This window comes from Chiloscyllium plagiosum, chromosome 11 (assembly GCF_004010195.1).
Source record: "Chiloscyllium plagiosum isolate BGI_BamShark_2017 chromosome 11, ASM401019v2, whole genome shotgun sequence".
NCBI lineage: Eukaryota > Metazoa > Chordata > Chondrichthyes > Orectolobiformes > Hemiscylliidae > Chiloscyllium > Chiloscyllium plagiosum.
In genome coordinates, this window is record NC_057720.1 from 85,972,205 (window position 1) to 85,999,724 (window position 27,520).

Consider the following 27,520-nt stretch of genomic DNA (forward strand, 5'->3'; position numbering starts at 1 on the left):
GCAGTCATTTGGGCTCTGCTGACGTCTCAGCTAAAAATGTAATCGGACAGACCTGTAAATAGGAATGATTACTCTGTTTTCGGTATGCAAACTAATGGAATGTTTACATACGTATGGCATGTCCAGTTGTACAGGTCATCAAAGTATTTTATGAATAAAGTGTATTTTTGAAATAAAAAAAATATTCCAGTGATGAAGCCAGTTGTACTGCCTGTTTGAAGTCCACTTGGGCTTTAGCTAATAGAGGTGCTTTTGCGTGGTTACATAGTTAATCCCACATACCAAATGGTGTGTAAGCATCTCATTAAGGGATAAACCAAAAGCACATGCCTCTGCCAGTCATCTTAGCCTAGTCAGAACTCCTGATACAGATTCCTTTGGTGTTGGAATTGCCGAGTAAAATAGATAGCGTCTCAGAATCAGAGGAGGCTTGGGGTCGTTATATTCCTTACCTAAATCGGTCAACACTTGAAGGGTTTAGTATCTGGTGCCACAGAAACTTAGGCCCCCAGTACAGAAACATTTCCGGCTCCACGAGCCATCAGGAGAACTAGTCATTGCTTTTCATCTGCCCCAATGTCATTTGCCCAGAAAAAATAACGCATTCTTTCCACATACTGGGCCCAGTCCTAGATTGCAGGATTGAAGGAGTCAAACTTCCTCAAAAAATGGTACGATGCCAGAAATGCTTACCCCCAACTCAAAGGTAACTGTTGCAAGCAAATTTCTTCAGAAAAGTGCTTTGTTCGCGTCACCACTGAAATCACTCCACCGAGGCTGGTATCCCATCACCAAGCCACCCTTTATTTACAAGTAGAAAGTCTTTGACTCTGGAACAGCTTCATTAGAATCAGCACCCAGCGTGTCAGAATCGCTGACACTTTTTTTTCTGTCAGCCAGGGCTCCCTGATTGGACCAGCTTAATAGCCCCAGTCAGTGAACTCATATGCTAAGGTCCAGCTGGCAAATCTCATTGCACTCACTACAAGTAGTTGGTCTGTCAGCCTCACGAGGAGAAAGTGAGGACTGCAGATGCTGGAGATCAGAGCTGAAAATGTGTTGCTGGAAAAGCGCAGCAGGTCAGGCAGCATCCAAGGAACAGGAGAATCGAGTTTTCGAGCATAAGCCCTTCTTCAGGGCTGAAGAAGGGCTTATGCCCGAAACGTCGATTCTCCTGCTCCTTGGATGCTGCCTGACCTGCTGCGCTTTTCCAGCAACACATTTTCAGCTCTGTCAGCCTCGCAAACCTGTTTCATCTTGAATGGGAATGTGTCTGGTATGTTTGACTTCCTTGTTCTCCCTGGACTCATTCCCTGGTACCCTTATGTAATCACAAGTTGTCAGTTTCGGTCTTGCAAATTTCAATGGATCTGTAGGATTCATAGCATTTCAGAGAGGGGTTCCAGAAGGACTGAACTGGCCCTGATCCACGCTAGCTTGTATCTGGTCATGTGCTTGATGATTTCGGAGAGCATAGGCATCTTGCAACTTCACAGTGTTTACATATGTATGGCAGTGAGTGTGTGCCTCAGTCACTAAATGTACACCAAGAAATTGAAGAGGTGCTTTGTGGAATCCTATTACATCTAGCCATTGACCGTCTTTCTTCTCCACTGTGAGCTGTCATTATCTGAACATATATACAATGGAATGATCAGTGGTTTAGCAATCTGCCCTTTAAATTTAGGGAACAATCCACAATAGGGAGAGGCTGAATAGGCTGGGGCTGTTTTCCCTGGAGTGTCGGAGACTGAGGGGTGACCTTATAGAAGTTTATAAAATCATGAGGGGCATGGATAGGGTAAATGCACAAATCCTAGACTTGGGTGGGGGTGTCCAGAACTAGAAAGCATAGGTTTAGGGTGAGAGGGGAAAAATTTAAAAGGGACCTCAGGGGCAACTTTTCCATGCAGAGGCTGGTGCGTGTATGGAATGAGCTGCCAGAGGAAATGGTGGAGACTGGTACAATTACAACATTTTAAGAGGCATTTGGATGGGTATATGAATAGGAAGGATTTAGAGGGATGTGGTCCAAGTGCTGTCAAATGGAACTAAATTAGGTTAGATATCTGGTTGGTATGGACCAATTGAACTGAAGAGCCTGTTTCTGTGCTGTACATCTCTATGGCTCTATGACCAGTTTGTGTGGATTTGCTGGTGAATGTTGCCTGCAGAGTTTGAACATGATATCAATCCACTAAATCAAACTGTTCCTTTAAATACTTGGTGGAGAGCTATTTACAGGGCTCAGACCTTTGAGTATTGAAGTTAGGACATTATTTTGAAATTGTTTATGATGTTAGGGTGGCCTGTTTTGAAGTACTGTATCCTGTTCTGGTTGCCATATTCGAGGAAGGGTATTATGAAATTGGCAATTGTTCAGAAAAGAGTTAGCAGGATGTTGTCAGAATTAGAGGGTTTGAGTTTAAAGGGGAGGTTGGATAGGCTGGGACTTTTTTCACTGGAGTGAAGGAGGTTGAGAAGTGATCTTTATAGAGGTTTATAAAATCATTAGGGGTATTGATAAGGTGAATCTGGTATCTTTTCCCTAGGGTGGGGGCATTTCAAAACTAGGGGGCCTGTTTTTTAAGGTGGGAGGTGAAAGGTTTAAAGACATGGGGGCATTTCTTTTCACACCATGTGTGGTTCACGTGTGGAATGAACTTCCAGAGCAAATGGTGGATGCAGATATAGTTGCAAATACATGAGTAAGAAATGTTTGGAGGGATATAGACCAAGCACAGACAGATGGGGCTAGTTTAGTTTGGGGTTATGGTTGGCATGGATTGGTTGGACTAAAGGGTGGTGCATAACTCTGACTCCGTGACTATGACTTTTTATGAAAGCTGAATGGAACTGATTGCGTCACTATTTCAAAAAGCTGGCACAGACATGATGGACAGAATAGCCTCTCTCGATGCAGTGTCACTCTCTGATATCTCAGAAGGTCTGCATTAAGAGATACTAGGACCTCAGATTGTTAGGATAGACAGCTCCCTAGAGACTGCAGTGAATGGCGCCATTTTTGGGTCAGAGAGGAGACGGTTTCCCCTTAAAATAAAACGCTGTCTGGAGTAAAAGATCAGCTGTCCAGAGTCCCAGTCAATGTAACACATGTTTCTTTGCAGCCTGTTGGTTGTGATGGTCTTCTGTACTCCTCCAAGCGGCTAGATAAATGCGGACTCTGTGGTGGTGATGGCAGCACCTGCTTCCGAATCTCGGGCACCTATCGACGTGGGATTACGCATTTAGGTAGGTGTGGCATCTAGCTCTTGGATTCACTTCAGGCAATGGAATATGTATACATTATATGCCAATTGTTAATGGAAGGGAAGGGCTTCTCACTGTCATCTTGGAATGTTTTCCACAAACATCTTTGGTAAAGGTTGACACAGTAGGCCAGCAGTAGCCCAGTGGAAATCCTCGTAGCTTATTGATGCACTTTGTCACTTTATACAGGTGTTTGCTTTCTGTGTTAAATGAAGGCAATGGATTGGCTGGATCATCAGTGACAGCAACAACAGGGGGCTGGTGGCAGAGTGGTAATGTCACTGGAGCAGTAATTCAGAAGTGCAGGCTAATCCCCTGATTCAGTACAATTAATAAATCTAGAATTGAAATTAGTCTCAGTACTTGTGACCTTGGAACCGTTGTCAATTGTTGTAAACACCGATCTGGTTCACGAATGCCCTTCTGGGAAGGAAATCTGCCATCCTTACCTGGTCTGGCCTACATGTGAGACAGTTGCACAGCTAAGTGGTTTACTTTGAAACTGCCCTCTAAGCAAGCAAGTTATACCAATTAGGGATCTGCCTTGCCAGTAGCATTAATGAAAGAATTTTAAAAAACCCTTCACATTTGTAGAGTACATTTAATTTAAAAATGAACCAAGATACTTTGCAGTAGAAGGCAGAAATTGACACCTTACCACAGAAAGAGACATTAGACCAATGACCCAAACAGAATTAGGCTGCAAGGATGGATATTAATGGAGGAGAAGTAGTTTGGGTGCCAGAGAGATTTAGAGAGGGAGTTCCAGATCTAAAGCGGCTCCTGTCATGGCTGCCCAAGGTGTCTTGGAAGAAGTGGAGATGCCCCATGGGACCTCTGTAACATGGCAGTATTCCAGACCCCAGTAGAACTATTTATCATTAGATCACTTGGAAGGTGTCAGACGAGTGCTTTTTTGTGATACTTGAAGAAGCTTTTCACATGGGCTGCTTTTTGGAGCTGAAAAATATCATTTGAAACTCAGACTTTGGACGAGGAAACATATTTTAGTCACAGGGAGCCCCACCATCCTTGCATTAGATGTAACTGAGGTGTTTTATGATTTGACGACCTTCACTCTATTTGCTTGGCAGGTTACCTCTTCATTACGAACATTCCCGTCGGTGCTTCTGACATCCAAATAATTGAAAGGAGGAAAACAGAAAATATTTTAGGTAACTCTGTGAAGTTACTTCAGGCATTCTTTGTCCTTCACTCCCTTCCTGCTCACCTACTCCTCTCTTATTTCACTTGTGTACCAAATCACTTGTTTTATCTCCTAAAGCTCTCGCAGACGAAGGTGGCTACTTTTTCTTCAATGGGAACACAGCAATTGACAATCCTCGGAATTTCCGGGTGGCAGGGACAGTATTTAAGTACAGGCGACCTGCAAATCCACTGTCTGATGGCTTTGAATACATCATTGCCCAAGGACCCACCAATCAAGGACTGAATGTGATGGTATGTAGATCTGATAACAACAACAATAGGCTTTCTACCTCATGGCATGCCATCCATGACTTTACAACAGCCAAGGGGCATAGGTTCTGTTAATACAAATCTTAATCACTGTCCCAATCAACAAAAAATATGGGAGCCAGCAGCAGGTAATGTTTACACTCGGGAGGGTTATTTGAAATAAAATCAAAAAGTGCTGGAGAAACTCAGCATGTCTGGCAGCATCTGTGGAGAGAAAAACAGATGCAACGCTTTGACTCCAATGACCTTTCTTCAAATCAGAAAGGACTATCTTCCTTCCTTGCTGTTCTCCAGAAGGCAAAGCACCCTTTCTGAGTTACTATTGCAAGTTCCTTTTTTGTTAACCTTTGCTTTTTTGTCCACTTTGCCAATTTTTTTATCGAATCCCTACAGTATGGGAATAGGCCATTTGGCCCACTAAGTCCACACCAAGTCTCTTTGACACCAAGCCGCAACCCACCCAGACCCAAGCCCCTACCTTATACCCCCCCTCCCCCCAGACACTATGGGGTCATTGAATCCACCTAACCTGCATATCTTTGGACCGTGGAAGGAAACTGGAGTACCCGCAAAAACTCAGGCAGACATGGAGAGAATGTGCAAACTCCAAAGACGGTCGCCCAAGGGTGGAATCAAACCCAGGTCCCTGGTGCTGTGAAGCAACGGTGTTAACCACTATGACACCGTCCCACACTTGGCTGCTGTCGGGCTACAGAGTGAATGTACCAGCCATTGATGGACATCAGCCAGCCAGGCCTTATCGCCCCCATCAACCCCATCCCCCTGTGCTGTCCCTATTAGTTTGGTTACCATTCGTACACCTTTGTTACTGTCCTTATTGATACCTCAGTGCAGGAAGTGAGTTGGAATTGTATGTAACAATTAAAAGCAGAGGTCATTCTGCCCATCATGCCTGCACCAGTTCAGTGTAAGAGCTAAGTAATTGGTCACACTCCTTGAGGGGTGCCTGGCTCAATTGGTTAGATGGCCAGTCTCTGCAGACTGTATGTTACTGCACCGACTGAAGTCAACATGAAGGATTTACCTTCTCAATCTCTTCCCTCACTTGAAGCTTGGTGACCCCTCAGGTTTAACCACTACAGTCCTCCCACTCTAATGAGGGAGCAGCCCTATGGTCTGATAAGATTGTGGTGACTTTATCTTGACTCCTTGACTGTTTTCCAATAGCTGTGCAATTGTCATGAAAGTTGTTCTGTGACCTATAATTTGTGGTCAGCTTCAAGTGACAGCTCTGACATCTTTAAAAAGTTGGCAGAGTATCAATGGCCTGTGTGGTGACAACTTTAATTCTCTCGATGTGTAGTTGATTGTGGCCTTATTTCTCAGTGTCACGCCACAGTGCAATTAATAATCTTTGAAGCAGTGCAACGTGTTATAAAAGAAATTCTGCAGATAGCAAACCGGGTAATGCGAATAATCAATCTGCTTTGCTTTGTAAAAGGTTTAATGAGAGCTAACTAAAAATGGGCCATTTTTCTCACTAGAGCTGCGATAGAAGTTGAAATGTCATGAATAAGTTTTGAAAAAGAAAATAATTAATTTTAAAAGAAGCCTCTTAATTAATTGGAATGGAAAGACATGCTACTTTTCAGAGTTAGAATACTTGTTTAGCAATAGTTATTGTCAGATTTCCATTTAAAATCCCAATAAATCCTAATTTTATACGGGATCTCTAACAATGACATCAGGCGGGAAACTCTGATTTCGCTCATTGCTGGGCAGTAGAGTGGGGCACCGAATTCCTCTAAAAATGAGAAACTAACTAGATTCCTTGTTATCCAATGGCCATCAGTCAAGCCACTCTGAACCAAACCTAGTATTTTTATCACGAATAAACCAAAGTGTCCAAAGAAAATTGACAAAAAGAACAATTGTTTTGAAGGCTTTAATCATTTTCTTAGGCTGATGACGAGAGCTAAAGCCTTATTTCAAAGAGACACAGGGCTAACCTTAGAGGATTGGGAACCTTGCTATGAGTGGTTAGTTATTTCTCCATTCTTCTCTCCAGTGTGAAAACAGGTTGACTCTCTAATGTAGCATTGAGAGTCTTGCATCATTGGAGGTATTTATTTTTGGCTGAAACATTACACATAGGTCCTGATTATCTGCCTATTACTCCCGCAGACACCTTCAAAGAAGAGCAGGGGTATTTCCCCAGCCTCTTAGCCAACATTTAGCTATTAGCATCATCCAACTCAACAATCTAATAATTTACCTTATTGCTTTTTGTGGGGCTTTGTACAAATTAACTGCTTTGTTTGCTTGTATTATAACAGTAACTGTACTTCCTGGGCTGTTGGCTGAATTGAATTCATCACAGGTGCTATTTAAATTCCGGTTCTTTCCCGCTTTTTTTTTCCTGGAGCAGGAACCGTTATTTCTGCCCAGCGACACAGTAAGTGGAGTAGGAAATCTGTGCAGTCACTGCATTCTGAAATGCAATGGAAATAAAGGCGCAGGGACGTGGGACACCTGTCTGTTATTAACAATGGAATCCATGGCAAAATGGAACATTCAAAACTTTGCATTTACTGTTGCAAATACAGTGAAGGATTATGAGTGCCCTTCCTCGAATGGTGCTTGAGGTTTCCCCTAATTAACACCATTCTTCAGAACTTTTTTTTCCTCCAACGATGAGTTCCTTATAAAACCAAAACACTTGACAAGTTCTGAATTTACACATTTTGCATGTTACTGCCAAATTTGTTGTTCTCCCCCCTCCCCACCCCCACACTGTCAAATGAACTGCTCTACTGGGCTGCTGATCTGTACCATCAAAATATGAAGACACTGTTTGTGAGGAGCACAGTTGAGACAGAGGGTGATAACCAAGGGATAGCCACTTTACAAACAGCTTAAAGAGACCGATACTGGGCAGTGAAATGCTCTCATTGCAAAGAAAAGCTTGTCCTTCCTTACTTTGTCAAGAATAAAGAGGCTCTTTCTCTCCCACTGGCGTTGAGAAATCCCCGTTTGAATTCTTTGTCCCAGTCACCTCTTGCTCTCAGTCAATGCCAGCGTGCAATTCCTTTTCAAAAAGAAAGATCCATGCATTCTGCCTTGTCACTCTGCCTGTCAAAGTCCTGACAATCCCAATCCTAATGGCCCTCTGGTAGTGCCTACACTGCACAGAGGACTACAATGCAAGTAAAAGACCCACTACTGTCTCCTGAAGGATGACTGGGGATAGTTTAAAGGAATGATATGTAAAGCTGCCATTCATTTATGAGGATAATGAATGCTAAGCCCCATAAACCGTACTGGTAAGAATGAGCTGTAGACCTGTCACGGCACAATGGAATAAAATGGGAAAAATTCCTTGTTGAGTTAGTGCAGGATCTCACTTCCAACCAGCCACATCTTGTAAGTTTGAGGCAGTTTGCTTAATTTGGCAGTAAGCCAGAGCAGGTAGAACATTTGTAACTATTTTTTAAAACTCTGCATACATGGGAGACTTAACATTAAAATAAATACACTTTATATGAAAAGTTCTTCCTTGTATAGTACCTAGTCCCCTAAAATAAGCTGTGATATTTCAAAAGCAGCTTTTGGAAAGTTTTGAATGTTGCCTTTGCTACTGAAGAGCTAATGTGCAATGTGACTCCAGCATTAACTCTTGGATTGTGCTTCTGACAACATCTCTTCATCTTATGATGTTATAGGTCAGCAGCCCTGAGGAGCAGTTCATTTGACAGGAGGGAAGCAACATCAGTTTTGGCAGTAAAATTTAAGGTATATATTGAGGATTTTGAAATATAAGTTTATGATTATCACATGACTGTCATCGCTGGGCATTATGCCTGTGTCTTGGGCACTAATCTTTTTCCTGTTTCGAGTCAGCTATTTACAATGAATTTCCATTATATTATGTTAACCAGACATTCGTCAGGCAAACTTTTTCAGCGGTCTATATCCAATAAATTCCTAAAGCTGGATACCTTGCAGATAGATTTGCTGTAATGATGAAAGGGTTTATATCACTTCTTGAGTCATTTTGTTGAGTACTTCATAACTAAGATTGAGAACAAATTGAAAGAAGTGTGGCTTTATAAATAGGGAGTATCAATTGCAAAAGCTGGGACATTTAGCTGAACCTTCACGAATTGCTGTTGGGTCTTAAGCTTCAGCATTGTGGGCAATTCTGGACTCTGTAATTCAGGAAGTATAGTAAAGCCTCGGGGGAGGATGCAGGAGAGACTTAATGGAACGCTTTTAAGGAAGAGGGGTTTGCCGGGAGAAACTGGAAACATTGGGATTGTACTCCTTACAGCAAAGCAGTGGAAGGGGAAAGGCAGGTGAATTGTGAAAACCTTATGAAGAGCTTTGACAGAGTAAGTAGAGATAAACTGCTTTCACTTGCAGAGGTCATAGATTTAAGATATTGGCAAAAGAACTTGAAGTGAGAAGAGGAGAAGTGATTTTACACAGTGAGTTATGATCTGGAATGCACTGCCTGAAAGTATGGCAGAAGCAGATTTAATAATATTCCTGAATAGGAAACTGGATACATAAAAAGGAGCAATTTGCAAGCCTATAGGAAGAAAGCTATGAGTGAGACCACATAGATCATTCTGTTAAAAGGTTGTCACAGTCCCCACAAGTACAAGTGATGGGCCTCCATGCTTTATCATTGAATGATATTTCTACCAGACCCAGTGAAAGATCTGTTGATATCAAAGGCCTATATTTAGTGGTCCTTTAGGTGTGATATTTTCCCAGATGTCCAATGCTAATATTTTGTGGTGTTTGTCACACCAATCAGTCAGTGTAAGGATTTTTAGATCTAGATCATTCTCACCAATCCTCCTTTGCATTATCTTGGGCATAACTAATGAATACAGGAGGATGCAGCATCAAAAGGTATCTACAAATTAGGCACTGTTCTTAGAAAACAAGTTTATTGCATGTCAGCTACACGTATAACTACATTTGGTGAGGTGTAGTTCTAGGACTTTAGAGAGCTGGTTCAGATACATCTGGCCTGATTTTTTTCTTTCAGTTGTTCAATGGAAATAGTGCTGTAAATGTAGACAGAGCTAAGTGATTCCACAACCAATGGGTCAGGTCGGAGCTCTGTCTTTTTGCCGCATCTAGTCATAAGTAGTAGAGGGTAATTAAACAACTCGTTGGAGGACGGGGCTCCACAAACATCTCCTCCCTTAATAATGTGGGAGCACAGCACATCAAAGCAATGGAAATGGCTGAAACATTTGTAACGACCTTTGGCCAGAAGTGTGGAGTGAATGATCCTCCAGTTTTTACAGCAATTTCGGTTTTTGATATAAATGGGATGTGTAGGTTAGGTGCATTAGGCATGGGGAATGTAGAGAAATAGGGTAGGGGAATGGGGTCTGGATGAGATACCCTTTGGAAGGTTGATGTGGACTTGTTGGGCTGAACGGCCTGTTTCCATACTGTATTGATTCTGATCCTTTTGAAAGCTAGAAAAGAACTCCTTGTCTCCACCACAGACTGTGCATAACATTGGTAGAATGGGTGGCGTCAAGGTAAACATGTATCCCGTTATGAACCATTACCTGAGATAACAATAGGAACAAGAGAAGACCATTTAATCCCTCAAACGTACACTATTCAATGCCAAAGTTCATATATTCCCTTCTATTCCATATTCCTTAACATAAAGTATCAATCAATCATTTTAAATCCATAATTGATCCAGCATCCATTGCCATTTGCAGAAGAGAGTTCCAATTGCTTTCCACGTGGAAGTGTTTCTTGATGTCAGTCCTGAAAGGTCTAGCTCTAATTCTTTGGCTATGCCCCTACTGCAGGATTCTCCATTAGTTGAAATAGTTTCTTTGCCCCCCCCCCCCACCATGTATTTTCCATGTTAGCTTCAGAGCTGCAATCACACTCACTACCTAAGCTTCTAAATTCCAGGAACTACACCCCCCCCCCAATAATACATAAAAGGCCCTTAACCCACAGACTGTTTTGATAGATCTGCATTACACTCTTTCCAAGGTCATTATATCTTTCTGAAGGAGTGGTGCTCGGACTCTTCAAGTTCTCCAGGTGTGATCCGAGTAGGGCTTTGGAGAGCTGGAGCATCACTTCTACCTCTTTGCCTTCTTATCTTATGGATAGAAAGGCTACTATTCAATTAGCATTTTTGATGATTTTCTGGAACTGCTCCTGACACCTTACTATGCAGATGGCTTTTGATGCCCTATTAGTTCTACCTTTTTGACATTTTTTTATAGCCATTATTTGGGCAGAAAACATTCTTGTAGTTTATTGATAAACTTTGAATACTCAAGAAGCTTGACTCCATCCAAGACAAACCAGCCTGGTTTTGATTAGCACCCCATCTAACATCTTTTACATCTACTCTCTCAACCAATGGCACACAGTGGGAGCAGTGTGTATCATCTATAAGAAGCAGAAATCCACCAAGGCTTCTTAGATACCCACCTTCCAAACTAATTGTCACTATCAGTTGGCATGGTGGCTCAGTGGTTAGCACTGCTGCCTCACAGTGCCAGGGACCCAGGTTTGATTCCAGCCTTGGGCGACTGTCTGTGTGAAATTTGTGCATTCTCCCCATGTCTGTGGGGGTTTCCTCTGGGTGCTCTGGATTCCTCCCACAGTCCAAAGATGTGCTGGTTAGGTGAATTGGCCATGCTAAATTTCCCGTAATGTTCAGGGATGGATTGGCTAGGTGCAGTAGTTAGAGGAAATGTAGAGTAATCGGGGAATGGGTCTGGGTGGGATACTGTTTGGAGGGCTGTTGTGGATTTGTTGGACCAAGTGGCCTGTATCCACACTAGGGATTTTATTATACTGTCTAGAAGGGCAAGGGCAGCAGATTCACATGAACACCATCAACTGCAAGTTTTCCCTTCAGTCACACACCATCCTGACTCGGAACCATATTTTCCTTCCTTCACTGTTGCTAAGTCAAAATCCTGAAACCCTCTTCCTAACAGCGTTGTGGTTATATGTATTCCACAAGGACTGCAGCAGTTTGAGAAGCCAGCTCATGACAATATGCTCCAGAACAATGATGTACAGCCAATAATTGCTGGCCTGACAAGCGACACACAAATCCCATGAGAGAATAAAGAAAAAGTAAAATCTGTTGCTGTTTTTATTGTTTTGTTCTGCTAAAGGACGTGCTTTGGTCTAAGGGCTGGAACTTATTAGCTGTCTGGGGACGGGCTAAGTGCTGGGTTTGGAGGACAATGGGAGAAAGGAGGGGAGATAGTCATGTCATCCCGTGAGGGGTGGGTAAGGTAGAGGACAGTTCTGCTACTTAGAGTGCACTTAAGTGGCAATGAAGGCCTTCCCACCTCCACTAGCATTTATGTAAATGGAAACTGGCAGGTGAACCCATGTCGTATGCTCCAAGGATGATGGGCCTTCATATGTGGACACTCTTTGACCTACGGAAGGTCTACAAAGACAGCAGTGACTGCCCTCACAGCAAGAACACCACATGCCCTCACTGGTCTCATGCCAAACTCCAGTTACTTGGTGACGGGGGCTCCATCCATCATCTCCCCTTTCTACCAGGTAGAGCCCTCGCAGTGCTCCAGGGAGTAGCTGGCCCATCTTCTAGCCCAACTGACAGCCAAACATGCACAGGCAAGATGTGGCTCAGGGTCCCACAGTGGTTTTGCACTCAATTTTGGCCTGTCAGCATCACCATCACCTCATCACCAGCACTAAAGTCAGCTCTTCATCACAGATCAGCATTCCCTACTGTGTTAGATTGGCATTTCCAGTTCCCACCACCCATGTGCACTGTACTGGCACATGATGAGATTGCCAAATCTTGGATCATGTTGTCGGATGGAGGTCCAGCTCTAACTCATTTCCCACACAGCTAGCAGAAAACACGTTTGGCTCATCCAGATCCAAGTATGGAGGTCCAAGAAATGAAAGGGCATGTATTAATTCCAGAATACAGTTTTTAGATTGAGTCATGTAGATAACCACGTTAATCCAGATTGTTGTGGATGACCCAAGCACTCAGCCGGGGTATCCCCTGGGCAGGCACTGCAAACTCTGTTCCCTCCACATGTTTCCCAGTAGTCTAGCTGAACTATGATGTTAGTCAGCGAATCCTTGTAGACTGGTCTGGCGTTTCCACATCCCACACACCTTGTGACCTGAGATTGTGTTCCTAGCTAAAGGAAGATTGAAGGAAAGAATCTTACTGGACTTCAGGGAATTCGTCAGAGCCAGTGAAATAATGTCTGAAGTGCAATCTCAGTTGTAATGTTGGTAACATAGTGGTCACATTGTTTGTTTGTACCAGGATTCCACAAGCACCAGCAGACAATAGCCAAATCATCTACTTTATCAATTAAATTTAATGGAATAAATATTGGTCAGGACATTGGGGAGAACACCATCTCTTGTCTTCAAAGTAATGCCATGGAATCTTTTACGTCCCTTTGGTTTAGCATCTCCTCTGAAAGATGGCACCTTGTACAGTGCAGTACTCCTTTTGTCCCACATTGGACTGTCAGGCTGGTTCTGTGCTCGAGATCCTTGAGCTTATAAGCTACTGACCCAAAAGCAAGAGTGGTACCACAGGGGACCATAGCTGATGGTTATTGTATCATTTGAAGTCTCATGGAACAGTGCTAATTTACCACAGAGCTGTCCAGTTCTTATGAATCAATTGTTGTGTAATGATGGTGAAGTTACCTACGTATTTATGAATGGAAAATCATGGTTCACCAATAATTTGTTGACAATTATATATTTAACGGCATAGAAAAGAGGTAGGCGATGAATATAAAGTATTTGAATGTTCCAAAAGCATTATTTTGTTCAAAATGTATTTGAAGAGTAAAGAAGCCTTACTCCAATCCGACAGAGCATTGGTGAGGCCTACCTGGAGTACTGAGTGGAGCTTTATTCTTGGTTTTTAAGAGTCAAATGGCCTAATTCCGTTCCTGTTCCTTTAAAATTAAGGGATAAAATAACACATTTCATTTGTCTAGTGAAGGATTTTCTTTAAAACACCTTACATCTCAGGATATATAGCGTAGAATAGCTTGTAGTGGTCTATCTCTCAGTTCCTGTCTTATCTGTGATTATCTTTTTTTTAAGCAATACCATCAAGGTCATTGCTATTCTGAATTCTTCTTTTTTTTGTTCCTCCTAAGCTCCTTACCTTTTCCATAGTTAAATCATGACTCATAATTGTCTACTGACAAATAAATACAAACTGTATCATTGGGGAATTACCTTTATATTGTAGAAGCTAAAGCCTCACTCTATTTAGCCTTATTCTTCCAAATTGTGGATGTTTAAACTCTATCTTATTATAGACTAATCACTAGTGGTTGTATCTCCACTGATTTACCTCCATGCTCTCCAATTGTTTCTGATATCTGCCCTTTCTGCATGGGTTCAGATCAAGAACAATATTCTCACGGAAAAATAGAAAAGATTATTCTGAGGTTTTACATTGCTGTTTGGTTCTGATGATTTCTCTTTCTGCTAAAACAGTATTACAACCTCAATGGGAAGATGCCACATGTTACGTATGAGTATACGATCCCACGACCGCCCGTGCTCAAGCCTGCGCCTCCCGACGAGAGTCCGTTCTACTTCAGTGTCCCAGAAGCAAAGTTTGAAGACCGTGTCAGCAACTGGCATCGAGTCAAATTCCACCCAGGCCCTAACGGTGAGCCACTGCTTCCTATTGATGCAGCCAGCTAGGTTCTTTACAGCAGCAATAGTGAGATTGCATGGGTCAGGACGTCTCAATGATGTCCCCTTCACCTCTGACCTGGAGCCAAAGGATGGGAATATCATTCTCCTTGAGATGGACGATCAGGATTCGGAACTGTATCTTTCAAATAAACTGCCTGATGTTTCCAAGTATTGAGTTTTCCAAGTTACAAAATGAATTCCATGTGAACTGAGCAGTTCAGAAAGAAAGGTTCAAAATCAGGCTGTAAACATGCTCTGTTCAATATTTCTTTAGGTTTGTGTGTGGAAGTCTTGCTCCTTTTAACTTTTCCTGGGTTTCCCTGAATCCCAGTAATTGACCTCCTAAGTTATACAGAACTCTGTAGCAAGGCTTTAACAATTAAGACTAGGAGTAGATCATCAAGCTTCTTGAGCTTGTTCAACCCAGATCCTGACTGGTCTGTATCTGAAATCCATTTACCAGCGTTTTCTCCGTATTCTACCCAGAAACGATCTAGCAATCTTATTTTGAGAATTCTAGCATCTCACCATTTCACCCATCCCCACATACTGCCCTTTCAAAGATGACCATCAATTCTCATCATCCCTACCATCTTCGGCTCATTGTTCTAATCTCACCACTGTCTTCTGTGCACCAACCTGACCACATTGCTCCCAGACTCTCCTAAGCCTTCCTTCCTGTAAACTCTTTGCAATCTTCCTCGGGGGTTCCATTAGTCCATAGTGTCCTGTAGGAATCTCAGACCTACATGTCCCATTCCTTTGCTGTCATCTGCACCAAGCTCATCCGAGGGCAGTCCTGTCTTCACCAGATAAGAAATGGAAGATTTGCATAGTGCCTTGGACAATCTCAGGACATTGCAAAGCATTTTTTTTGCTGCCAGAACAGTACTTTTGAGACATAGCCTCTCTTGCAGGCTGGCAGCAATGTGAGATAAACAATCAGGCAACCAGTCAAACAAGATCCTTTACACCCACCTGAAAGGATAAGCAGGACTTTGGTTTGAAATCCAAACAGTTGTCACCTTTGACTGTGCACTACTGCCCCAGTATTAAAGCAATGTGCAGTCAGGATTAAGTGCAGAAATATTCTGGTGGGGTGTCACCTCCAGACTTTGAGATGTCAGTGCGACCATTGAGCGACGGTTGACATATCATAGTTAGTAAACTATTTTTAATCAAATCGTAAAGCTCCCAAGTAGGCTTGAACATTATACCCACTCTACATCAACAAGATTACCTACATTTATGCTTTCGGTGCTTAATTTGTGTCTAATGTGTGCTTTCATTGCCCCTTAACTATCACAGTGCATTCTTGGCTGTGTGATCTCTCACATTCTCCCCTCTGAAAATTGCCAAATTAATCCCAACAGTTAATTTTAAAGCGGTGTGACAATTTGAAATGTTGCCAGTATCAAGCTCTCAGACAGCTTTACCGTCTGAGGTGTGGAATGGCTTTGTGCCTGTGAGGTTGCTAACACTGAACCAGACCTCTTGAAAGAGAGGGGTGTTATCATCAATCACGAATTCTGCCTTTCATAAGATTTGACAATAAACAATAGCAGCCTGTTTTCACTGGGCCACAGAGACCAGGGCAATGTTTTTAAAGCTAGAATAAAATAAAAATGTCAGCATGCACACCAGGATGGCCATTTGTAGACTGTACAGACAATTGAGGTCCTTATGGTTCTCCTCTCAAACCCTTTATAGGAAAGTTGAGACAGACATTTTGTCCTCATATAAATTCCACTGGATTGTGACTATATTTTTTTTTTACATTTTTGTTTCTTCAGGTGGATTTAAAGATTATTTGGAAATTTAAAGCAAAGTTGTCACATTATATCTACCTTAGACTGATTATTTAGAAGACACTGTTGAGATTAGCAATGAAATATGTCAATGAATTGACTATTTTTAATTACCATAACACTCAACTACGTAGCATTCATTATTACAGCAAATGTTTTCTTAATGAGACCAGAAGTCAATAATCAGTATGAAAACACACACTTAGTTTTAGAAACCTAATACAAGGTGTATACACATCGCTGTTATACTTTATTTACGGCATAGATCACTTAGAGTCATCAAGTCATACAGTATGAAACAGACGTATGTCGTGCATGTGGATTTTAATTGCTCTGCCAGTGTGGCTGTGTCTTCAGTTAATTTGGTTCCCGGCACCCCTCCACTTCACTTATCTCTTATCTTTTGGCCACCTGATCTAGCAGCTACTTATGCGACTTTGCTTTGAAATGCTCTTGTGAAGCACGTTACAACATTTCATTACGTCAGAGTTGCCGCATGAATGTATTGCTGTTGAAGGGGATTTGCTCTTCTGGGAGGAATAGACAAGAGCAGTGCCAGGTGGATGAGAAGGGACCGGGTATGACCAGACCAAGAAGCAAGGTTATGCAGGGGACTGTAGTAATGGTGAGCCTGCTGGGGAGGGGCGATTGGGCAGAAAGAGCATCAGTTTAAGTGGTTTGTGTCTTGTGCTGGCTTTGCAGCTGAAGCAAGTTGGGCAGTGTAGGTCGATCAAACAGTTTGAGTTGGCAGGCAACGTTGTGGTGTGTGGTTACTTTATGAGCTTCAGCAGTCTTTAAAAGTGCAGCCAGGTTGTAGAATCTGCAAGAGTTCGTTGGTGACTCTAATCCAGTGGGCTATTGAAATATGTCAGTTTGGCCAAAGACTGAAGCTTGTACTCTGAAGTATTATTTTAGAAGGTTGCGAGGTATTTTTGCTCAGCTGGAGAAGATACCTGGGTGTATAGCTACAATTTTGTAAATGTTTCTCCCTCAGAATGAACTATGTGTGGGTATACCACTACTTTTAGCCTTGTGATGAGATGGCGGTGCCTCTGCCAAAGCAAATATTTGTTGCCCATCTTAATTGCCCTTGAACTGAGTGGCCTACTTGGCCATTTCAGAGGCCAGTTAGGAGACAGCAGTAAATGGGAGAGATTGGCGTGTGGCTGTGACATAGTGGTAATATCAAGGGATTACTAATCTGGAACATGCTATGTTCTAGGGAAGTGGGTTTGAATCCCAAAAAGGCAGATGGTGGAAATTTGAATACATTGAATATCTTTTTCCACTGTTCATGTTTCAGGAAGGAAATGTGCTATCCTTATTCGTTCTGGCCTACGTTTTACTCCAAACTCACAGCAATGTGATTACCTCTTAACAGCCCTCTGAGGTAATCAGGGGTGAACAATAAATGTTGGCCCATTCAGCAATATCCACATCCCACAAAAGAGTAAACAAAAAGATAAAACTGTGTTGGTTTGGATTGAACAAGCAATAGTAGTCTCATTCAGATTAACCATGAAGCTATCTTTGTATTGAATTTAAATTGAATTGAATATAAATTCCACCCACTTCTATAATGGGGGTTTGATTCCATATTCTCTGAGCATTCACCTCTGCCTCTGGAAATATTTTCTAATCAATCTATTCAGGGATGTTATTACACTCTTCTGGAACAGATGGGACTCAAACCCAGGTCTCCTGGCTTAGAGGTATAGACACTACCACTAAGGTTTTTGGATCACTGCAGTGATATCACTATGGCGTCACCGTCCTACAATGTTGTGGAGTAAGCTCATTATCTTGTGTGCTTTCTGTGGAAATGGAAGACTTCTGATGAGGGATGGGAAATTCAGTGAGAGTCCTACAGTTAGCTCCTGCACAATATGTCCCAAAGACTTGTTCTACAAAATAACAGAGCCTCATAAATTACAGAACCACTGTTGACTAGTCAAGATACAGATAAGTTGCGTTGTAATAGAATGGAGTTACAGGGCTAAGTGACTTGCTCCTGTTCTTATGTTAACTTCTATGTGACCTTTGAAAGAGTTCAAGGATTTGGTTAACCAACTGTATAAAGAAGACATTTCTGAACCAATGTTTCTTTCTCAGCCCTTCAGTCCAACGTAATCAGTCTGAGCCCAACACCATGGAACACAACAAGCACTTTGCACCACCCCCGTTTGCACAGTAACTTTCGAAGCAGTTCCCAGCAGAGCAGTCTAAGAGCACTGTGCAGGAACAGCTCCCTGAACGCAGCTCTGCCCATCCTGTGCACAGGGATAGAGGCTAACATGTCGGCCAAGCTCAGGACTGAGAACTTCACCAGTTACTCAAACCCAGGAGGTGGCAGCCAGCAACTTGAAGAACCCAATCAGGGCAGTGTACTTGAACAGCTTCATGTGGGCTCGGAGCCCGGAATAAACACTGGAGGTGAGGAGAGATTTAGCTACAGCCTGTTGACGGATTCAATTTATCCGCTTTCCAATTCCACTTCATTCCACCTCTTAAACTTAGTGAATAACCACAGGACGGAATCTATTCAGTCACCAGACACTGAAAGGTAAGATTTAACTGTTCCTTTATTCTTGAGCTTAGTTCAGTTCACTCTTGTGTAATGGTCTTAGAAATAAACTCCCACATTTTGTAGTGAAATATGGAGACACTGTCATAATAGGAAAGAAAGTGGTTGAGCTAATGCAATAGACATGACTGACTTTCTTGACCCTATTTTAGTGGCTGTGGTGAAATGATGCGGTACCTCCCAATGGCAAACAATATCATTAGTTAAGAGGGAGATTGTCCTTTTGGAGGGTAGTTTGTACCTGATTTATAGTTAAGATGACTTTTCTTGTCGATGCTTCCTGATATTCTGGTGAAAACAAAATCCATGGAGGTAAATTATGATTGCTGTGCTTTGCAGAGAACTCCGAAAAGTGAACCTCAAACAACGCCATGGTTAGTCCCACTTATTGGGCCCTTTCCTCACTGTGAGGGTGTAAAGTGTTGCTTTCTAGATCCAACCTGTGATATGAACTAAACTTTTAAGTTTGTGAATTGTGTCTGGGGGGGCTCCTGTACCGTTTCACAAAGATTTCTCAAATTTGTTAAAAATGCGAGAGTTTCTAATTTTGCAGAACACCCAAAGCAGGGAACAAAATGATTAGAGATAAAGGAGGAAGCTATGCTTGTCTCACCCCAGGAGCTGTGCTTGACTGAGTTCTCCCACATGCCTGACGCCTGAAGTGGGTTTGAGGCAGTCAGAACCCAGTCTTTCCCCTTAATTTGGGTTAAATGGCCAGCCCTCCAACAAATGGAGGTTTATGGGAGTTTCAGTCTGTGCCCCACCTGTCCTGGGAGTGCCCAGTACTGACAAAGGGTTCCTTGAAATGGGAGAAGTGTTTCAGTTCCACACACTAATATCTCTCACCAAAATTGTAAGTCATTTCCAGTCAAATATATTTTGTGGCAGGTAATGAGAAAACCAAGAGAGAAAGATCTATATGACCTTGTTCTCAGCAATCTACCTTTCACAGATGCATCTGTCCATGATTGTGTCAGCGGAGTGGCCACTGCACAGACCTTGTGCAGATGATGTCCCGCCTTCCCATTGAGGACACCCTCCATTCTGTTGTGTGGCACTGTCACCATACTAAATGGGTTAGATATCGATACGATTGCGGACCTCAGAACGGGGTATCCATGATCCACTACAAGCCATCAGCAGCAGCAGAGTGGTATTTAAACGCAATCTATGGCCTGGCCTATTTCCAACTCTATCATGCCGGGGTATCAACCTGGCTTCAATGCACGGCATAGGAGGGCTTGCCTTGAGAACCACCAGCCATATCTAAAACTAAAGTGTCAAACTGGTCAATCATCTCAGCTGTAGGCCACCACTGCAAGAGTTTCTCAGGGTAGTGTCCTAGGCCCAACCATCTTCAGCTGCTTCATCAATGACCTTCCCTCCATCATAAGGTCAGAAGTTGGGTCGATGATTGCGCGATGTTCCGCACCATTTGCGACTCCTCAAGTACTGAACGTCTGGCGGTTACCAGAAACTGGACTGTACTAAATACAGTGGCCACAAAAGCAAGTTAGAGGCTAGGAATTCTGAAGCATGTAACTCCTCCCCGTGACTCCCCAAAGCCTATCCACCTTCTACAAGGCTTAAGTCAGGAATATGGTGGAACACTCCCCGTTTGCCCAGTTGGTACATCTCGAACAATACTCAAGAAGCATGATACTGCTGAGGCCAAAGCAACACGCTTGATTGGCAATCCTTTCCCCACCTTAAGCATTGACTTCCTTCACTACCTGTGCACACTGGCAGCAGTATGTGCAAGTTGCAATGTGGCAAACTTGATAGCACTTTCCAACAGCCTCGACCAACTAGAAAGACCAGAGTAGCAGATGCAAGGGCACACCATCACTCACATGTTCTCTAGGGCAATAAGTTCTAGTCTAACCAGCAAGCCCACATTCCCTGAAAGAAATAAGTTAAAACGTTCACAAAAAAAACCTCCTGTAACTGCAAACAGTGAGCAAATTTCTTCTTGTGCTCCTTTATAGCTTTTGATTGCTGCAAGCACACCATTTTCCTTTGTTGTCGTATTGCTTCTGAGCAGTTTCTACGCATGCCTCTCTGTTCCAATGCTGCAGTGACTTTGTATCCCACCCCTGTGGCGTTTTCCAAATATCTATATTTCCCCTTTTCTGCTTCATTTGTTGCCTTTCAGTGGCATCTTCAAATCCACAGCCCCTCCAGTGTTGTCAAATTGTCTGTTTGACAGCAAATAGTTAAATGTTCTTCCATCAGAGCATTAAGAAGGTGGAAACTCCACCTTTCAGCCCATTGATTCCATCAGCACTTTGGTTACTCACTTCAGACTGAATGCAGTCATGTTAAATGTGGCATTTCATTCTTTCCAGAATAGGGCCTCGCATCCCCAAGATTGTCCAGGCTGCTTCCATGTGTCGATGCACCATCGACCACACTGTCCCCCACTAACAGTGAACAGCCTTCTCCATGCCTTTGTCATCTGTAGATGTGATGACCAACTTCCCCATGGGCATCCTTCCATTCTTGACGTTCCAAACACATCACTTTCCTTGTATCTATCCCTGTCACCCTTGATGAACCCTTTTGCTTTTGCTCTGACCCAGCTCTGTAACCTCCTGCTGCCCTTCTAGCTCTAATCTTTTGTGACTCCCTTTTCCTTAGGGACAAAGTTATCAACAATTTCAAACTCATCTCTCTACTTCTCTATTTTTCTTTGAAACCTTTTTCGAAACCTCTTTCGCATAGTCCAATCTTGTTGTTGTGCGTACTCAACTTTCCTCTGTATTGTTCTCCCAGTATAGCATGTTTTTATTTTCTATATTTAACATGCTACATAAGTGCACATTGTTATATAGAATGCTAAAGAGCACCATGACATGATAGAAGCAGTGTATTTAGCTGTGACTGCAAAGCAAAAAGACACGTACAAATTTGAAAAGACAAGTGAAGCTCCAACTTGAAAGAATTTGAAATTGCTCTTGATGAATTGTAGGTTAATAACAGCATTGAAGGTTGTGGGGACAATGCTGTCATATAAATGCGAAAACTGATTAATACATTATTATCCTGAGGTTGAACTGAGTTTACTTTAGGGGAACTTGCTTCTTTATTGCATTTTTTTAAAGTCCATAGAATATTCCAAAGTGCTTTTGCATAGTGAAGCATGCTTGATATTGTATGCATTGCTGTAATGTAGGAACTGTGACAGCCAATTTGTCCCTAGAAAAATGCAACAAACATCAAGATTGTGATCAAATCATGTGTTACAATGTTGTTTAGTGAGGGATAAATATCAGCCAATGGAGAACGCCTCTGCTCTTTTTTGAAACCAAGCCTGGGTGGCTTTATGTGATCCGAAGAGGAGGGCTTCAGCTCATTGTTTCATTCCAAAGGTGGTAGCTCACACAGTGCAGCAATCTGTCAGTATTGCGTGGAGGTATCCGTCCAGATTATTTGCAGTGTATCTCAAACACTTTCCATTTTGATTGGTCAGTCGTGCAGATAAGGATTGACCGAGTTTGCTCTACATTTTGATAAGTGCAAAACTTTGAGTGGCCAATGGTACCATAGTACAAAATGTGCTGGAAATTCACTGAAAACTTGTGATATTCTTAAACTGGGCATGGTATCAAAGCCCATCCATTTCAGATTGCACTACTGGCATCCGTCTGAAGTGAACCTAATGGAAATTCTTTGTACAAAGGAGCTTTCACGTGCTTGATTAGCGTTTTAAGAAAGTGGTGCATGTTGCTTCCCAGTTTGTTAAATTTGCCCCCATCGCTGAACTGACTAAATCTATCCATTCCTGCCTCCAGTCTGATACCTGATCTTCCATGCTGTCCTCCACCCAGACCTACCATCGCCCCGTGGCCATGTCCTCATCACTGGATCTATGCTAACCTAAAAGAAAATGATTGGAATAATATGGAAAGAGCCAAGAACCGGGGGCTGGAAGGGTGAGGGACTGTCAATTCAGCAAGACTCATTGATGCTGTATCAACACTGCTGGAGCCCATAATGCTGTTTAAAGGAGGTGGAGAAGATGGACTCTGAGAATCTTTTGCCATTAGGATTATCATGAACTGAGTGATTCATGGATGTGTTCTTGGTCAGTGTTAACTGTGTCCAGGGACTTCAGATAGAAAAAGGCTTTTGGTGAATACAGCTTAAGGCTAAAACAATTGAGTTGGAAGTGAAGGATCTTGTATAATAATTGGAAAGATTGAGATTTCACTTGGTGTCACGTTTGTACAGTGATTAATGTCAGTATTTTTAATTATGTGAGTTTTTGTTTGTGTATCAACCTGAGACTAAGATTGTAGTTAATTGGGCAGTAAGCACTTCAACAGACTGGAGAGGTACAACTATCAGTACCCTCTCAATCCTCCAATTCCCATGGCAAGAATAGCACTCCAACACTAGTGTCCTCTCCCAAGCCAACATACTCAAGATCAAAGCGATAATAACTTAAAACCAGCTTTGCGGTTGTCATTCACATGCCTGACACTAGACATCCAAAGCAACTACTTCATTCAGAACTCAGATGTAGTGGTGAGACTCCCAGGAGGATTGTGAAAATGCTTGCAGGTGGCCTTAAAAGAGATCACATTGCGCTGGTTTGTAACTGACCAAAAGGAGAAAGCACATTTGGAGAGGCACCTAAACAAATTGAGAGACTTTGTCAGGAACCTGCAGAATCTCTCCATCAATGTCAGCAAAATGAAAGAGCTGGTTATTGACTTCAGGAAGCAGAGTGGAGGGCATGCCCCTGTCTGTATCAGTGTTGCTGAGGTGAAGAGCATTAAGTTCCTGGGAGTGATGATCATGAAGAATCGGTGTTGACATGGGTGGACCAGGGCAATCTCAAGGAAGCAGAACAATGTCTCTACTTCCTCAGGAGGCTATGGAAATTCGGCATGTCCACAATGACTCCTACTCATTTTTATGGATGCACCATAGAAAGCATCCTATCTAGATGCATCACAGCGTGGTTTGGCAACTGCTCTTCCCAACACTGCAAGAAATTACAGAGAGTTATGAATATAGCCCAGTCCATGCAAACCGGCTTTCCATCCATTGACTCCATCTATACTTCCTCCTCTCTCGGGAAAGCAACCAGTAGAATCAAAGACCCCGCCCACCCCAGTTACACTCTCTTCTACCCTCTTCCATCAGGCAGAACATATAAAACAGATTTAAGGACAGTTTCTTCCCTGCTGTTATCAGAATTCTGAATGGGCCTCTCAAATTTTAGATTGAAGTTTGGTCTCGCTCTCTTTCTGCACCTTCTCTGCAGCTAGTAGCATGGTATTCTTCACTCTGATCTATTATCCTAATGCACTTTGTTATGATCTGATCTGCCTGTACTGGACGCAAAGTAAAACCTTTCACTGTACCTTGGTACATGGGACAACAATAATCAACCAACTGAAATCAGATCAGGGGAAGTAGAGGTAGTACTTCACCAGCATGTGGCAGAATCTGTCAGCCACGCATTTGACTTACCAGCCATCTCAAAATCCATTTCACCAGAATGGAGAGAAGTCATCCTCAAACCTGAGGGACTGCTTAAGAAAACGAAAAATGCAAGTATTCAACTGAAATCTAGCAGCTTGTTTAAGATATCCTTCAGCTTAATCGTAGCATTATGTTGATTTTATTTCACTTGTCAGACGGAGGACTTGTGGCACAGTGGATAGGGCCCTTTGAGGTTCAAGATCCTCTCCAGGGCTTGGTAGCCAAAGAAGGTGCATTCCATAATGTGATTGACCAGGTTAAGTATCAACTTGTAAATCCCTTCAACATATGGCAGCCGAGAAGAGCAGGAGAGATTCTTGTGTTGGCCGTGTGACGTGAAGGAACTGGAGCGTCTGCCATCACTCTCCATAGCTACAGTCACTACCTGGTGATCTCCATTCAAGGTCGGAGATGGTTACAGAGAGTGGTGAACTCAGCCCGGACAATCACAAAGGCCAACCTCCCATTTATAGAATTCATCTACCAGGCCAGCTGCCAAGGAAGGGCCGACAGCATTCTCAAAGATCCATCCCACCCTGACAAAGTTTTTCTACAAGCTCTGCCATCAGGGAGAAGATACAGAAGCTTGAACACATCCATCAGCCGGTTTCAAAACAGTTTCTACCCTACTGTTGTTAGAATACTGAATGGACTCACAAACTCTTAACATTCGCCTGTACCTGTGTTTTTGTTTTTGCCACTGTTTACCTATTATTTACTTACCTACGCTACTTAACTCTGTGATCTGCCTGTATTGCTCGCAAGACAAAGCTTTTCACTGTGCCTCGGTACATGTGACAATGAATTGAATTAAATTAAATTCAGTTCAATACAGCACACTTGTCCAGTGTATAGTGCCAACAAAGTTGAAGCCTTGAGGGGAAGGCAGTTGGCTGAACATGTTGGTGTAGGTCTGTGGTACTAACAGATTTGGCTTCACTTCCCATTCCATCCAGGGTGTATTTGAGGTCTGCCATTCCAGCCCTACCATCCATACAGGTTGTGGAACTGTGGGTTGACCCTGCTATTGGGCAGAGAACTCAAGAAGAATCAGCAGGTCATTTGTTACAGTAAAAGATTTTAAAAAGGACATCTGTCCATCGGCTTCATGGGAATTCCTCTTTTTAACATTTATTGGCCTTTCCTAAGATTGTAACAAGATTTCGAATGACTCATTGAGTTAGTGCCTACTTATCTTTGTGGAAGTGAGTTCCACACTTCTGCTACCCGCTTGAAGATACAATTTTGAACTTATCTGCTGATTGGCTGAATTCTAATTTTAAGCTTAAGACCCCCCCTTATCCTAGCCCTTCCCATCAATGGACAATGTCATTTCCTAAAACCTTTAATCAAATTATCCCTCGGCCTTCTACAACCCAGGGAATATCAGCCTAGTTCATAGAACATAAAACATAGAACATTACAGCACAGTACAGGCCCTTTGGCCCTCGATGTCGCGCCGACCTGTGAAACCAATCTAAAGCCCACCTAACCTACACTACTCCATTAACAACCATATGTTTATCCAATGACCATTTGAATGCCCTTAATGTTGACGAGTTTACTACTGTTGTAGGCAGGGCATTTCATGGCCTTACTACTCTGAGTAAAGAACCTATGTCAATGTTCCTCATCATTTAATGCTTTGAGTCATGGTACTATTCTGGTGACACTCCACAGTATTATTTCGATGTATGGTATATATTTTCGAAGCAGTTGTAACCAGAGTTGTTTGCAGTGCCTCCAACATGGCCTAAACAAGACTTTGTATGGCTTTAGCCAAACTTCCTTTTACATTGTAGCTCCTGGTTATGAGGACTAACATTCCAATTAGTCATCTGGATTTTTTTTTGGTCCTGAATTCTTCATTCTAGTGATTTGAGTGCCTGGAGCCCTAATTCTCCTTGGGTAACCACTTTTTTTTTGCGCATTAGAATTTAAATCTACTCTGTTTTGGTCTAAAGTAGAAGAGGTTAAACTTTTCAGTCCTAAATCAGTCTGTTTTCATTTTATCCAAATTGTCAATGTCCCTGTTTAATCTTTTACTTCTATATGCTATCAAACATTGAGTTGTTGGCAGACTCGTTACATGGATCTCTATTGCATTACTTTAGATATTAATAAACATAGTGACAAACCAAAGTCCTCCACAGGCTGTTGTAGGATTGTACACTTGTGTCCAGTTTACATACCTATCAGTTATCTTGTTAACTACCTGCTGGAAGTCTATATAAACCATACTCCTGGATTTTCCCCTATTGGTTAGACTCTGAAAATTAATTTTTTTTTGTTAGACATGACCTGCCCCATTATAAATCTATATCGATTGGCAGTGATCAAATTTTTCAAAATGTTCAGCTTGTAATTCCAGTAATTTTCTAACGACAGATATTAGAGGAAAGTGTTCATAGTTTCTATCACCTTTCTCAAATTTTGGAATTACACCTTTAATTTTTCAGTGTTAAGGGGTATTTCGTGGATCAGCAACACTTTGGAAGATTATAGCTAAATAACTATAATTTTTTTTTCATGTACGGCCCATAAAACCCTGAGGTAGAAGCCATCAACTCCTGGAGGTTTGTTCCTGCTGTTATTTCTTTCCAGTATCGCTTTCTTGCTCATGCTTCCTTTAGCGAGTTCCTGTTCTTGATTCATTTTCAATTGTCCTGCAATGTTGAATGTATTGTCCTCTCCCACAGCAATAGTTATTCAAAATGTGTGCTATTTCCATATTTCGGACTTGATTTTTTTGATTAATATTTTACTCCTAGCTATTTTTTTATATAATATATTTTTATTAAGAAAAAAATAGATTTTTAAATACAACAAATACAAAACAATGCAATTGAAAACAATACAAAAATAGTACAAAACTAAACCCAAATAATATAAAGAATTCCCCAACCCACCCTCCTATACGAATGTATAAACATATGTAGAGAAGTATAAAATTTAAAAAAAAACCCAAACTAGCTATTTAACTAAATAAATAAATACCTAACAACAAACAAATAAATAGTAATAACTCAGCCCAGCCAAACAAAACACTCATACATTCACAGTTCCTCCTCCCTGGATATTGGACTCATGAAACACAATCGTTACGGCTATATAAAAGCCCTTGTTAGTGTGGCAGATAAATCTGTGTCCAGGTATTTCAAAAAGG

At 42.1% G+C, this 27,520-nt stretch overlaps 1 protein-coding gene across 3 annotated transcripts in view; it reads left to right on the forward strand.

Moving 5' to 3' along the window:
- si:ch211-267e7.3 (ADAMTS-like protein 2) overlaps window positions 1–27,520 on the forward strand; it is a 127,133-nt gene that overhangs the window by 59,174 nt on the left and 40,439 nt on the right. For all 3 annotated transcript variants that reach the window (XM_043700011.1, XM_043700009.1, XM_043700010.1), the window contains 5 exons: window positions 3,129–3,252; window positions 4,365–4,445; window positions 4,556–4,731; window positions 14,260–14,437; window positions 18,387–18,837. In XM_043700011.1, the coding sequence (XP_043555946.1) occupies window positions 3,129–3,252; window positions 4,365–4,445; window positions 4,556–4,731; window positions 14,260–14,437; window positions 18,387–18,837 (1,010 nt within the window). The remainder of the gene's footprint in view (window positions 1–3,128; window positions 3,253–4,364; window positions 4,446–4,555; window positions 4,732–14,259; window positions 14,438–18,386; window positions 18,838–27,520) is intronic.